The sequence below is a fragment of the Olea europaea genome, chromosome 21 (assembly GCF_002742605.1).
Source record: "Olea europaea var. sylvestris chromosome 21, O_europaea_v1, whole genome shotgun sequence".
NCBI lineage: Eukaryota > Viridiplantae > Streptophyta > Magnoliopsida > Lamiales > Oleaceae > Olea > Olea europaea.
The window spans coordinates 3,644,977-3,657,266 of NC_036257.1; the positions used below are offsets into that span (position 1 = coordinate 3,644,977).

General features: G+C 32.3%; 1 protein-coding gene across 1 annotated transcript; it reads left to right on the top strand.

Moving 5' to 3' along the window:
* The first annotated feature begins 1,036 nt into the window (after positions 1 to 1,036).
* On the top strand, positions 1,037 to 2,714 carry LOC111370409 (homeobox-leucine zipper protein HOX11-like). The gene is made up of 4 exons (XM_022992098.1): positions 1,037 to 1,403; positions 1,556 to 1,881; positions 1,950 to 2,029; positions 2,116 to 2,714. The coding sequence occupies exons 1-4, from the start codon at positions 1,094 to 1,096 to the stop codon at positions 2,453 to 2,455; spliced, it is 1,056 nt and encodes a 351-aa protein (XP_022847866.1). The 5' UTR covers positions 1,037 to 1,093; the 3' UTR covers positions 2,456 to 2,714.
* Positions 2,715 to 12,290: the final 9,576 nt, after the last annotated feature.

Below are 12,290 nucleotides of genomic sequence, written 5' to 3' on the forward strand. Positions count from 1 at the left end.
TTTAAAAAATTCGAAAAAAGAAAGTTCTTTCAAGAATCAGTTCCAAACAACAATTAAGGTAAGCATTCTCAGGAAACTCTTCTACAAGAATTATGAGCAAAATTTAAAGTAAAAATAGAAATCTTGTACGAATTTTGTCAAATTGAGCCTCAGTAAATTTTGCTTATTTTTTAAAATTTCTTATAATTCGTTAAATCATTTTTTATTTTTACATTTCATAAAATCTATTAAGCATCTTCACAAATTATTTCTATCTATTTATAATCGAAATTATTTATAAACAATTTTCAAACATGTTTTTTTTTTCCTTCATTTTTATTCTTCTTCCTTTTACTTATAAATTAAGCTCATGTTTAGTAATTATTATTTGAAAATTCATATTTCTATATACTCACTTTCAATCATACATTCACACAATAAAAAATTAGTACATAAATTTAATTTTTAAAATTTTTTAATCACGTATTCTCTTAAAAATCATTATCGAAAACCTCTGCGAGGGCTAAATCGAAATTTTAACATGTTTGAAATTTGAATAGAAGAATTGAATATTATTACATTTTTAAGGTCCCCCAAAATCTTGTGTGGGACCTCTGCTACCCTATTAAATAAAATAGGTCTTTCACGTGTGTTCTTGTCAACATGAGTATGTCGGTCAAAGGGCAATTATGCTAATCATAACTTAAATTCCTTAAAACAAAATTAATTCAAGAAGATAATAATAATAATAATTATTATTATTGCTTAAAAAATCAAAAGAAATCTTGAAAAAGAGAAGAAAAAAGGACTTGTCACCTGATTTATGTGTTTGGTCTACTGCTACCACTCCTTGTCCCATCTTTCTTTCCCATTAATTAATTATTAAACTGAAAATATTTTCAATACGTCAATATCTGTATAGCTAAAATTATTGTTATTTTTTTTTTTGTCAAAGTCTAACGCGTAATTTATTTAAACTACTAATAATTATTAATTAATTTTATAATTAATAAATTGGGTACAACTAAAATCTGTCTATAAAGACTCTTTCCAATGCTGTCAATCCGAAATCTCTCTTCAGTTTCTCTCTCTAGAATTCTTCCTAGGATGAGAGATGGAGTTGCGTTTAAGCTTAGGAGATTCATCAAAGCCTGTTGAGTTCTTGACGAAGAACAGTGCCTCAGAACAACAAAATCCCATCAAGAAAAATGGTTTTAATCTCTGCATGGAGTTGGGTCTGAACACAAATGGTGGAAATCAAGAAAATAAATCATATGAAAAAGATGGTGATGATGATATTTCAGAAGATACGAGGGAGGATTTCATGGAAAATACTCGGATTCAACTGGATCTTCTTCCTCGTGCTCCTGTTCCTCGTCGAACTCCGTCTCACCTTCATCCCCTTCCATGGTCTTCTGATAACGGTAATCGGATTTTTTGTTTTTTGAACTTTTTTTATTCAGTTTCTTCAATAAGTACATCTGATTTTATATAATTTTACTGTGTTCATTTTCCGCATAAATATTTCCTTTTCAGTTTTGTAATTTTTTTCTGGTTCTTGTTTTAAATTACCCAGGGAGTTCAGAGAATGGTTCGATATCGGGCAACGTTGGGCTACTAGCGGCAGCGAGGGTGTTTGAGGTTAACAGACTGCCGGCGGCGGAGGAGGTGTCGTCGGCAAACAGTGTGGGGTCACCCTTTCAGAGGGATTTTGGCATATATGCAAATACTGGAAATGAAAACCTTGGAGGAAACGACGTCGTAGAGACTGAAAGAGTATTATCCTCTAGGGCCAGTGATGACGATGAAAATGGCTTTAACACAAGAAAGAAACTCAGATTATCTAAAGAACAGTCTGCTTTTCTTGAAGAAAGCTTCAAAGAACACAGCACCCTCAATCCTGTAAGTACGAATTATTATTAAGAAATTCTCTTTTCAAATCTGTTCTTATTTTCATTTGGATTGTGCAGAAACAAAAGCTTGCGCTCGCAAAACAACTCAATCTTAGGCCAAGACAAGTTGAAGTCTGGTTTCAAAACAGAAGAGCAAGGTCTGTTTTTGTACAAAATTAGATTCAGTGAGTGAACCCGGACGTTAATCCTGATTATTCATGCATTTATGTTTGTATTTATGCAGAACAAAGTTGAAGCAAACAGAAGTTGATTGCGAGTATTTGAAGAGATGTTGTGACACACTAACTGAAGAAAACAGAAGGCTACACAAAGAGTTACAAGAACTAAGGGCTCTCAAGACTTCAAATCCGTTCTGCAGTCAACTCCCAGCCACCACACTCACCATGTGCCCCTCTTGTGAACGTGTAGCCACCACTTCCGCCGCCGCCACTAACGCTAGAACCACCAATATTGACTCTACAACAAAACCCATAAATCCATTTCCTTTATCTAGACCAAGGTTTTACCCTTTCTCCCAAACACCGCCTACCCCCAACCACCACCACCAGTCTGCAGCCTCATAAGTACAACGGAAATATCTAGAATTTCTATGTGAATTGTGTAGATATACTGAAATCTGTTGTTGTTGGATGGGGGCTTTGTTTGATGTTTATGGTGTTAAAGAAAATCCACTTATGAGCATTTTTTTAGCTCATATTATGTGAATTTTGTGGCAAAAAGTACAAGTAGAAAAAAGTTAAATAGTTTGGTAAGGAAAAGGTGTAGCCCTTATTTTCTTTCATTTTCTTGGAACATATAAATTACAAAAGGAATTATTCCAAATTATTATATTCAATTTTTATTGAATTACTGCTCTTTTTTTTCGATTTTGTTATATGTACATAATGATTTACAAACATACGAAGAGAGAAATGATTGGATCAAAATTTCTTCAATCAAATAAAATAAAAAAATATCATTCTCTTTTGACACACCATTTGTACATAAGTTATTATGTAACTTAATTATGTACAAGTATTATTGTTCTTTTTTATTTTTTTCCCTCTATTAGTTTATTGTTATTCTTACATCCTTAATATTGGCATACAAATAATTTAATTAATTTTGAAATTTGAATTTGTATGTGTCTTGCTAGCTCAATTCGTACTTACATAAATCAAACAAGGTTAAAGATTAATTAAAGAATGTGTTAAAAGAATAAAGAGAGAGAGTTCTAAACGTAATTTATGGTGTTAGTGGATTTTATCAAAATTTGCTCATGAAGTTCTCTATCTTTAGGGATTGAACAGGTTGGTGTAGTAATAACTTTTCATTTTCAAGTGGGTTTTTAGAAAGGTAATCATAACTTTTCACTTCGTAGCAAGTTTTGGTCTTAACTCGGCGATTGAAAGGTCAATTTTTCATTAAAACGACAATCATTGCCTTATTTCAATACAAAAGAAAAAAAATTGCATCCCAAATTTCCAATAACAAGCATCCTCGAGAAGTTAGGAGATATCGTAGACGCAGAATAAAAGAACCAAGGACACACGAGGAAAATTCGAAAAACAAGTTCAGGGTGAGTGGAGAGAGATGTAGGTGTAAAATGCAAGGGGCCAAAGAGAGCCATGGGACCATGTGAGAAGAAACGAGGGAGAGCAAGGAGGTGTGAATTGCTAATAGGATTGGAATGTATAATACACACAAGTCAAAGTGCTTTTTAACGATTAGTCATCTACTACGAACTTAGATATTTTTGAAAATTGAAGTATGGCAAACATAACTAAAGATCTACTTTCTAAAATCTATTACGTGAGGAGTACTTAAGCGTGCATTTTTCCAATGGATAAATTTATGTGCTCATTGGCCTGTCCCATTGGTTCAAGGCATGCTTTAAGAAAAAGGGGTGTCAATTGGGTTCCTTTTTTCAATGATTTCATTCAAACCCCATTAATTGAAGGGAAGGGCGTGTATGAATGCATCATCTCTTTCAAGGACTGAGAGAATGGGGACAAATGGTAGCGTATTCATGAAGATGTCTGCTAAAGTGCTGTGCTCTTTATCAACATCAATTATTAGTGCACACAAACTAACATTTCTAGTTATTCAATTCTTTTCCTCTACTTTTTGCATCAATCTTTCGACATTTTTACATCTTATTACCAAATTTGAGATTTTTTATATTTGGAGAATGATATATCACTAATTGATATCATCTAATTTATCTTATTAAACTCTTGTTTGGTTCCCATTATTTTCTCATGAAAATGAAAAATATAATCGTTATCCATCACATCAAATCACCAAATTTCAATTTCTATCTCTTGTGCGTGATCCGTAACGATTATATTTTTCATTCTTATTCTTCCAAAAATGATAAACAAACGGAGGCTAAATGTCTGTTTAGCATAACTTCTACTTCTTGTACCATAAATTTCTAAGAAAGTTAACTTGTGACAATTTCTTCAAAAATCTCTTTTTGTCAAGACGAAATATCTTTAGAAAATTATTTAGCGATTGTTTGGTAGGAATTTTAAACCAATTAAAATCAATTTTTTGACCGTTATTTCATTATTTCAACTGTTATTTTTAAATTTTTCTCTCACAGATAGGACCCACTTTATCTCTAACGATCAAAAAATCAATTATCAAAATATCTACCAAACAAGCTCTTAAACATAAACAGAGGTAATTTTTTAATCTTCAAAATAACTTTTGACTTCTTAAAAGTTTTGTCAAACGGGCCCTAAAAATATCATGATAATAATATTATTATGCCCTTGTCTAGTATCAAGTTGTATTTGATTCAACGTATCTACTAACATTTTACTTTTAAACAAGATAATTTTTTTAAACTAGTAATTCTTGCTAGTTACTTAAAAGTAACTTAAATTGGTTGTAAACATAACCAAACATGGTGGAAATCCCACGTAGGATCCTTGTCTAGTCCTACGTAGGCTTCCAAATAAAAAAGACAACCACTTGACCATGATTAACTCAACAACTTAGCACCAATTTATGATAGGTGTCACATGCATTGCCCTACCTTAGTTCATGATAGGGTCACATAACATGTGAATAGATTTTGATGATTTTAATAAGCAACCGACATGGGCCCACCCCATAATCCTTATTGGGAATTAAATATTTGAATACAAACTTCTACTTCCATTATTATATGTAATCCAATGATTTGTCATACAATCTTTGTTTGTATCTCTCTCTTCTTTCTTTCATTTCAAAAGCATTTTGGAATAATGAACAAACCACAATAACCAGAAATAATTAATGATATCAACTTCACATCTTTTCAAATTGGCTTTTTAGTGTGCTTTCTTTCAACCATTGAATTCAAAGATAGGGATAAATAGTACATGTGTTGGTTGCTATTGTTTACGTGTTTAGTTCGTTGAGAATAAAGATTTAATGGAATTGAAAAGGGATAAGCTTAGCCCCATTTGGAAGGTATTTTGAGAATTGATTTTTTGATCGTTAGAAAAAAAATAGGGTCCACCTGTGAGAGAAGAAGTCAAAAATTACGATTGGAATAGTGAAATAACGGTGCAATGCTCAACTTCAAGTCTTATGAATTTTTACAAAATAAATTTTTTCTTAATTTTAGTATAGTGCTATAATTATTTATAATGATTCATTTTATTTAATTAGTTAACTTAACTGTTAAAAATTGAAAACAAAACATATAAAATAAAATACTTACACATCTTTTGACGCCTAAGCCCATATTAATCATGCCTTTTGATACCTATAAGGCCTCATTATAGAGGGTTAAAATAGTATTGAACATCTTTTTTCATATGCGGGGGCCTTCATCAAGCCTTGACTCGTCTTTTCACGCATTTTAGAATACTACTACGTATAAAGTATCTCCTCTATTGAAGATATTAATACAAAAATAAAATTCGTTCTCTTTGTGACATCTATTTTAAGTAGGATGGTAACATGAATCAATTTCCTGCATTGTTAACTTAGTTTCGGGGTGCAGAGCATGTACCATGCTCCGATCCCTGACGAGGCAGGGAGATGTAGGGTGGGCACGAACCATCATAATCTTTAGTTTTAGATTAAATAGTCCAACATGATGTAATAGATGATGCAAATATATTAAGTGCAAACATTGTCACCACTCACTAATAAAACTTTCATAGAATAAACTTTTGATTAATAAAATCTTAACCTACAAGGAAGAAGTCGAATTAAGTCCAAATTTAGTTTAATTTAAAATTTGATAAAAAATTAAGTCAAACTCAACAATTAATTTCATCACACAATTAATGGAATTTAATTTTATTTTTTAAAATTGATATTTCAACCATATATTCATTAACTTTTATCAAAATCTTTAAAAATATGATTTTTAGCAAACCAAACCGGAGCTAAATAAATAAATTCTAACTCTCTTTAACCATCTCAAACTTTTGTATGACCTAGTTCAACACTTTATAATCTTTAATGTTTCCATGATAAATCTATGTAGTCTAATCAACACATTTTGTGAGAAGAAAAGTAATGACAACTTTAAATTTAGGATAAGGTGATTCCATGACTGAGATTATTGGTTTAAACTATTCACACGAAATACAATTGGAGCATATTCATATTTTAATTGCACAATCTTTTTAGCTTTAGGGTGATCAATGATTTAAGAATATTATTGTGATTGAAAAGGGTTCATAGCCATCAATTTCCGAAATAAAAATAAAAATAAATAAAATTCGGGGTCAAATTTCTAATAATTTTTCAAATATCATATCACTACAGTGCACGAGCATCTCTTTGAATTAATCTATTTGTACAATTATTGTTGAAAATAATGGATGACAACATTGATGTCAAAATTTGATCCAGTAATTTTAAAAACAGTTCTTGAAATGGATGAATATGATGATGACAAGTATGATCGACAATCAATATTGTAAAAAATAATTCTACATGTAGTATGACTCGCATTCTTTTTGACTTTCTGTATGCACCCTTTGGAGTTTGGACCTTTCACTAGTCTTAAGTGTGGATTCAAACCATTTCACCTTTCGATTTAGTAGGACGTGAAAGACCTTATATTTGAAATTTTTGTAAATAGACTACGGTAAATTTGAATTAAAATTTATTTAAAAATTTAAATGCTTAGAAAATGAACAGTTCCAAGCCCGATGAAAATGGGTTGTGCTGGCTGTACAGGGCCAGATGGGCCCAGTACAGCTTTATTAGATGAAAATTGATGGCCAGCGAGATGGCATTTTCCATGCTAACACGTAATTGGTAGTGAAGTTGAAACTTGAGAACGAAAAGTTGATTGACCAAAAGGCACATTTCAACCTTCATTCTTATCCTTGAATCTTTTAAAATAATAATGATTTGAGGTATAAAATTAAAAATTGAAATAATAGCAAACTTGCATTTCAAAATTGGGTCTTTGGGTGTGGTAGGTGGACTCATTATGTGCATATTTACAATGATTTCCTTAATAGATAAAGATATTTGTACAAAATCTTGTTGATAAAATAGTGTACTCATTCTCACAAAATTATTGGACCCCTCTTGAATTTAAAAATTGTCGACTTGTAATCCTCTTTTTTTTTTTTTTTGATAACCCAGGTGTCCCAGCTTAGTCGGACTAAATCCTGGACCTCTAGCCCCCGGCCCCTCAGTGACTAGTGGAGGTAAATCGCAGGTTGTGCCCTTGTTGGTTCCCAGGTTCCCACATGACTTTTACTCCTTCCCCAAAGGGACCCTCTTCCATGGTTATTACATCACCAAGCTGCTCCAACCCTTCCTCTGATTATTACATCACTTGGCTGCTCCAACCAGGAATCGAACTCCCCACACTTGGTTCCAGAGCCCCCCAATATGATTGTTCCGCCAACTTGGATGTGCCCTGGGGGGCGTCGACTTGTAATCCTCACCTCTATTGTGAGTAGTGCGTAAGAGAATTTGTAAAAAAAAGTTTGTACATGTAGATGATTCTTCCTTAGTAATGTTACCAAGATATTCGTGTACAAATGCATTATATTTATTTATATAAGTTATGTTTGGTTGAAGCAATAGTAGTAATTAAATTGAGCGCAATAAATGAGAAATGAAGAAAAGAATTAAAAATTATATTTCTTAATTTTGTTTTAGAAGAAACTTCACTAGCTACGAAAGTTCATAAAATAAAAATTCAAAGTCAATGGACAGAGATTTTGTAGGTGCTGAGAGCTAATCAAGATATGTTGGAAACAATCTACAGTAGTCCCACTACGTGAGAAGACAAAACATTTAAGTACTTCAGATCAAACTCTAATTAGGGCGAAACCTCTTCGAAAGAAACATAAGAGGTGAGCAGTTGTCACTAACCTACGAGTGCGAAAGGTGGGTTGGGATTGAGTTGACAAGGCTTGGTTGACCTCACACTTATTTTGCCTAATTCAAGTTCAAGAAGGAATATATTGTGGGTCGACTAGTCTAGAGAGAGATATTGTGCTAGACGGCCTTTTTTGACTATAGGTCTATTATTATTATTTTGAAGAAAATTATTACTAAAAAATATATATTAGAGTGAGTAAATGAATTAAGCAGGTTACTTAATAAAATGCACCAAACAAGGCCTAATTTAACCATTTTACTTTAATGACGACTAATGGCATGCAGTGAAAAGGAAAACGTCAAAAAATTGACAGACGAATGCAATCTACACAAAATCTGATTTAATCATGTTATATCTACAACATATTTTACATCGTGCCATGTGGCACTACACTATTTGACAATTTTTTTACCAATCAAATCTTGCCAACTTAGATGATGTACACTTTTGATGTACGAATGAGTTTATGCAAATCACCCGTGCAGCTTCATTATGTTCATTTGTCCCATCAAATGGTCATCTGTACTACACTCGTGTGATTTGTCCAAGGGTAATTTGGTCAAAGATTTCTTCTTTATTTTAGGACGAGATTACAACTTTATACCATTTTGCTTTAACAAAACTTCGAGTATTCATACATAATTTTTCCGCTCAATACCAATAGTTTGAATTATATCAAATGGTCCCGAATTACCAAGTCATGTTACACGTACTACAAAAATAGCTGAACTATACAAAAAATTCTACATGATCCCAAAATGTTTCTCTTTTTTTGTAAAACGTGTGGCGTGATTTGGTAACTTAGGACCATTTGATATAGAGATTTGGGACCATTTGTGTATAGTTCAGCTAATACCAATCAACAAAGGGTAATTTTTGCTCTGTACCAATGATGTTTTGGGACCATTTGTGTATAGTTCAGGTCATACCAATAAACCAAGGAATTTGGTCAAAACTTGGTAATTTAGTTCATTAAAGAGTGTTCTATTCTAATTGACATTAATACACTATCTATTATTCGCTCATATATTAAGTGTTCTATTCTAATTTATTAGAAATGAGTGGATTTCCCGTCCCAACTCAATATCACCAAATATCACAACTCTTCCTTTTTCAAGATGCCTGATGGCTTGTTGTCTGCTATACGATTCAGCAAACTCTGGCATAGAGAATGCACAACCAATATCTCCAAAGCCGATTGCAGCAGTATGGAGTTCATCATGGTTGCCAGCATTCTGGTTATAATAAGAATATTACTATTATCAGCCCAGCTCTTGAATTAGAATAGATTAACTACTGTGTCAAACTTCCCTTTTTTGTTTGTTAATTTATCTACTTCATAAATAAGTTTGAGGTGCTGGATATTGTTCAAATTAACAATGAGGAGTAATTTTGAAACTGATGAAATTGATTAACCATGAGAAAAAAGTGAAAACAAAATGATAACAAAAAAGGGTGAATGCAAAAAAAAAAAAAAAAAAAAAAGGAGGTCCTGGGTAGGGCTGTCAATGGATTGGATTTTGATCCGAATCCGATGAAATTAATGGGAGATGGATTTAAGGTTTTAGTCCGATAAGCCGATTAAGATCCGAATATGATAATCCGTTAATTAAATGGAGCAAATATGGATATAGGTAAATCCGATCTGATTTATTATAATAAAATATATTTTGTATATTATCACATAATTTATTGCAATTTTTTTTAAATAAAAAAATTGATCTTATACTTTATGAATTTTAATGAATTTTTAATTAAGGATATCAAAATTATTAAATTCCAATAACACTAATATATATTATAATAAATTGTGTATTGAGAAAAAAAAAATAAAGAAATGTTGAAACACGAATGGGCTTGACACTTCCATCCCAATCCATGTGCCAATCTGACAAATGAGGATAATGGGCTTGACATTATCATTCTTCCAACCACGTTTGACATTTTGGTTTCCTGAACATTCATTTTTTTTCTTTCTAGAAATTAATCAGTTAATTCAAAAAAAAACCTTTCATATTCTCCAAATTCTAATTGGACCATAGATGAATCAGACTTAAAAAATGGAAATCCCATGGTATTCTCCATCTTTAGCTCATATTTACGTTTCTACGCCTCTTCATCTCTACGACTACGCAGCAAAAACGGATATTCTTCTAAAAATTAAGGTTTATTCTTCTTTGATTTTTCTTTGTATGTCATCTCCAACAAGATTTCATCAGCATATATGCCCTTAAAAATTTAATGCCCTTTTCTTGTTTTGTTTTCCTCAAGTTGTTTTAACTTATTAACCTTCATTTTCTAATTTTTCTTGTTTTGTTGTTTTCATTTTGTTGTTTCGTTGTTTCCCTCATTGTTTTAACATATTGACCTTGATTTTAGGGCTTTTTGGATACATATAATGGCTGACGAGCTCAACACTGAAGTAGAGAAAAAAGATGATGCTAGGAATGTTATACAAGTTGAAGATTCACCTCCACCTTCTCCTAAGAGACGAAAATTGACTTCAAAGGTATGAAATTATTTTATAAAATTTAAGGGGCCAAAAGGAAATGAAATTGCAAAGTGCAAACATTGTCGTAAAGAATTTGTAGGAGTGAGTGTTAAAGGAACAACCACTTAAAGAATCACTTGGACAGGTGTAATGGGAAAAGTAGTAGAGACATTGGTCAACAAATGCTATCCATATCCAAAAGTTTCCCAAAGGCTGCTGCCATGGTTCAAAATCATAAGTTTGACCAATTGAAAAGTAGGATGGATTTTGCTAAGATGGTTATGATGCATAATTATCCTTTTAATATGGCTAAACATGAATATTTTGAGATATTTTGTAATGGTTTGCAACCAATGTTTAAACTTGTGTCAAGAAATACAGTGAGGTCGGATGTCCTTGAGGTTTACAAACGTGAAAAGGAAAAGTTACACAACCACTTAGAGAAACTCCTAGGTTGAATCACTCTAACTACTGATATTTAGACATCTGATCATCAAGATATTGGTTATATATGCTTGACATCTCATTTTATTGATGATAATTGGGAATTGAACAAAAAAATAATTGGTTATAGATGTATCGAATATCCTCATGACGCGGAAACACTTTTTAGATACATCACTAATATGATTTTGGATTGGAATCTGGAAAAAAAATTGTTCGCCATGGTGGTTGACAATGCTACCGTTAATGATGCGATGGTAAGAAGTTTGAAAAGTTGGCTTTGTGACAAGTCTGCAATACCTTTGGAAGGTGAGTTATTTCACGTGCATTGTAGTGCTCATATTCCTAATTTGATTGTGCAAGACGGGTTAAAAGTAATTGGAGTGTTTATTCATAAGGTTAGAGAAACTGTGAAGTATTTGAAAAGGTCTCCATATGCAACACAAAAATTTACTCATGCAAAAAATCAACTTAGGTTGAAAGATAAGAAAATGGTGAAGATGGATTGTTCTATTAGGTGGAATTCTACTTTTGAGATGATTGAAAGTGCAATAGAGATGAACGGGGTGCTTTGGCGCCTAGCACAAACAGATCGTAATTATAAACTCTATCCAAGTGATGAAGAATGGAAAATTGCTAAAGTTCTATGTGATTGCTTGACAATATTTTATGATGCAACAAATCATTTTTCTGGTCTCATTTCCCCACATCAAATGTGTATTTTCCGGATGTTTGTAATATTCAACTACATTTATCTAAATGGGAAAAAAGTGAGCACGGCTTTTTGAGTATGATGGCTGGCCCAATGAAATTGAAGTTGTTAAATATTGGGAGGAGTGTTGTTTGGTATTAGCAATTGCTATTGTTTTTTTATCCAAGATTTAAAATGGATTTGGTTGAATATTATTATGATAAACTCTATGGTGTTGATGAGCACACATGTTGAAAGAGTTCGTAAGGCAACATTTGACCTTTTCAATGAGTATGATGATAGTTCATCCCAATCTGAAGTGGAAGCAAGTCAAGAAGTTGGTTCTAGTAGTGATCATGGAATGAGGGCATTTCTAGAGGACCAATTGAGTGGGTTTGATTCTTGGTCAACACAATTTCGATCTTCTAA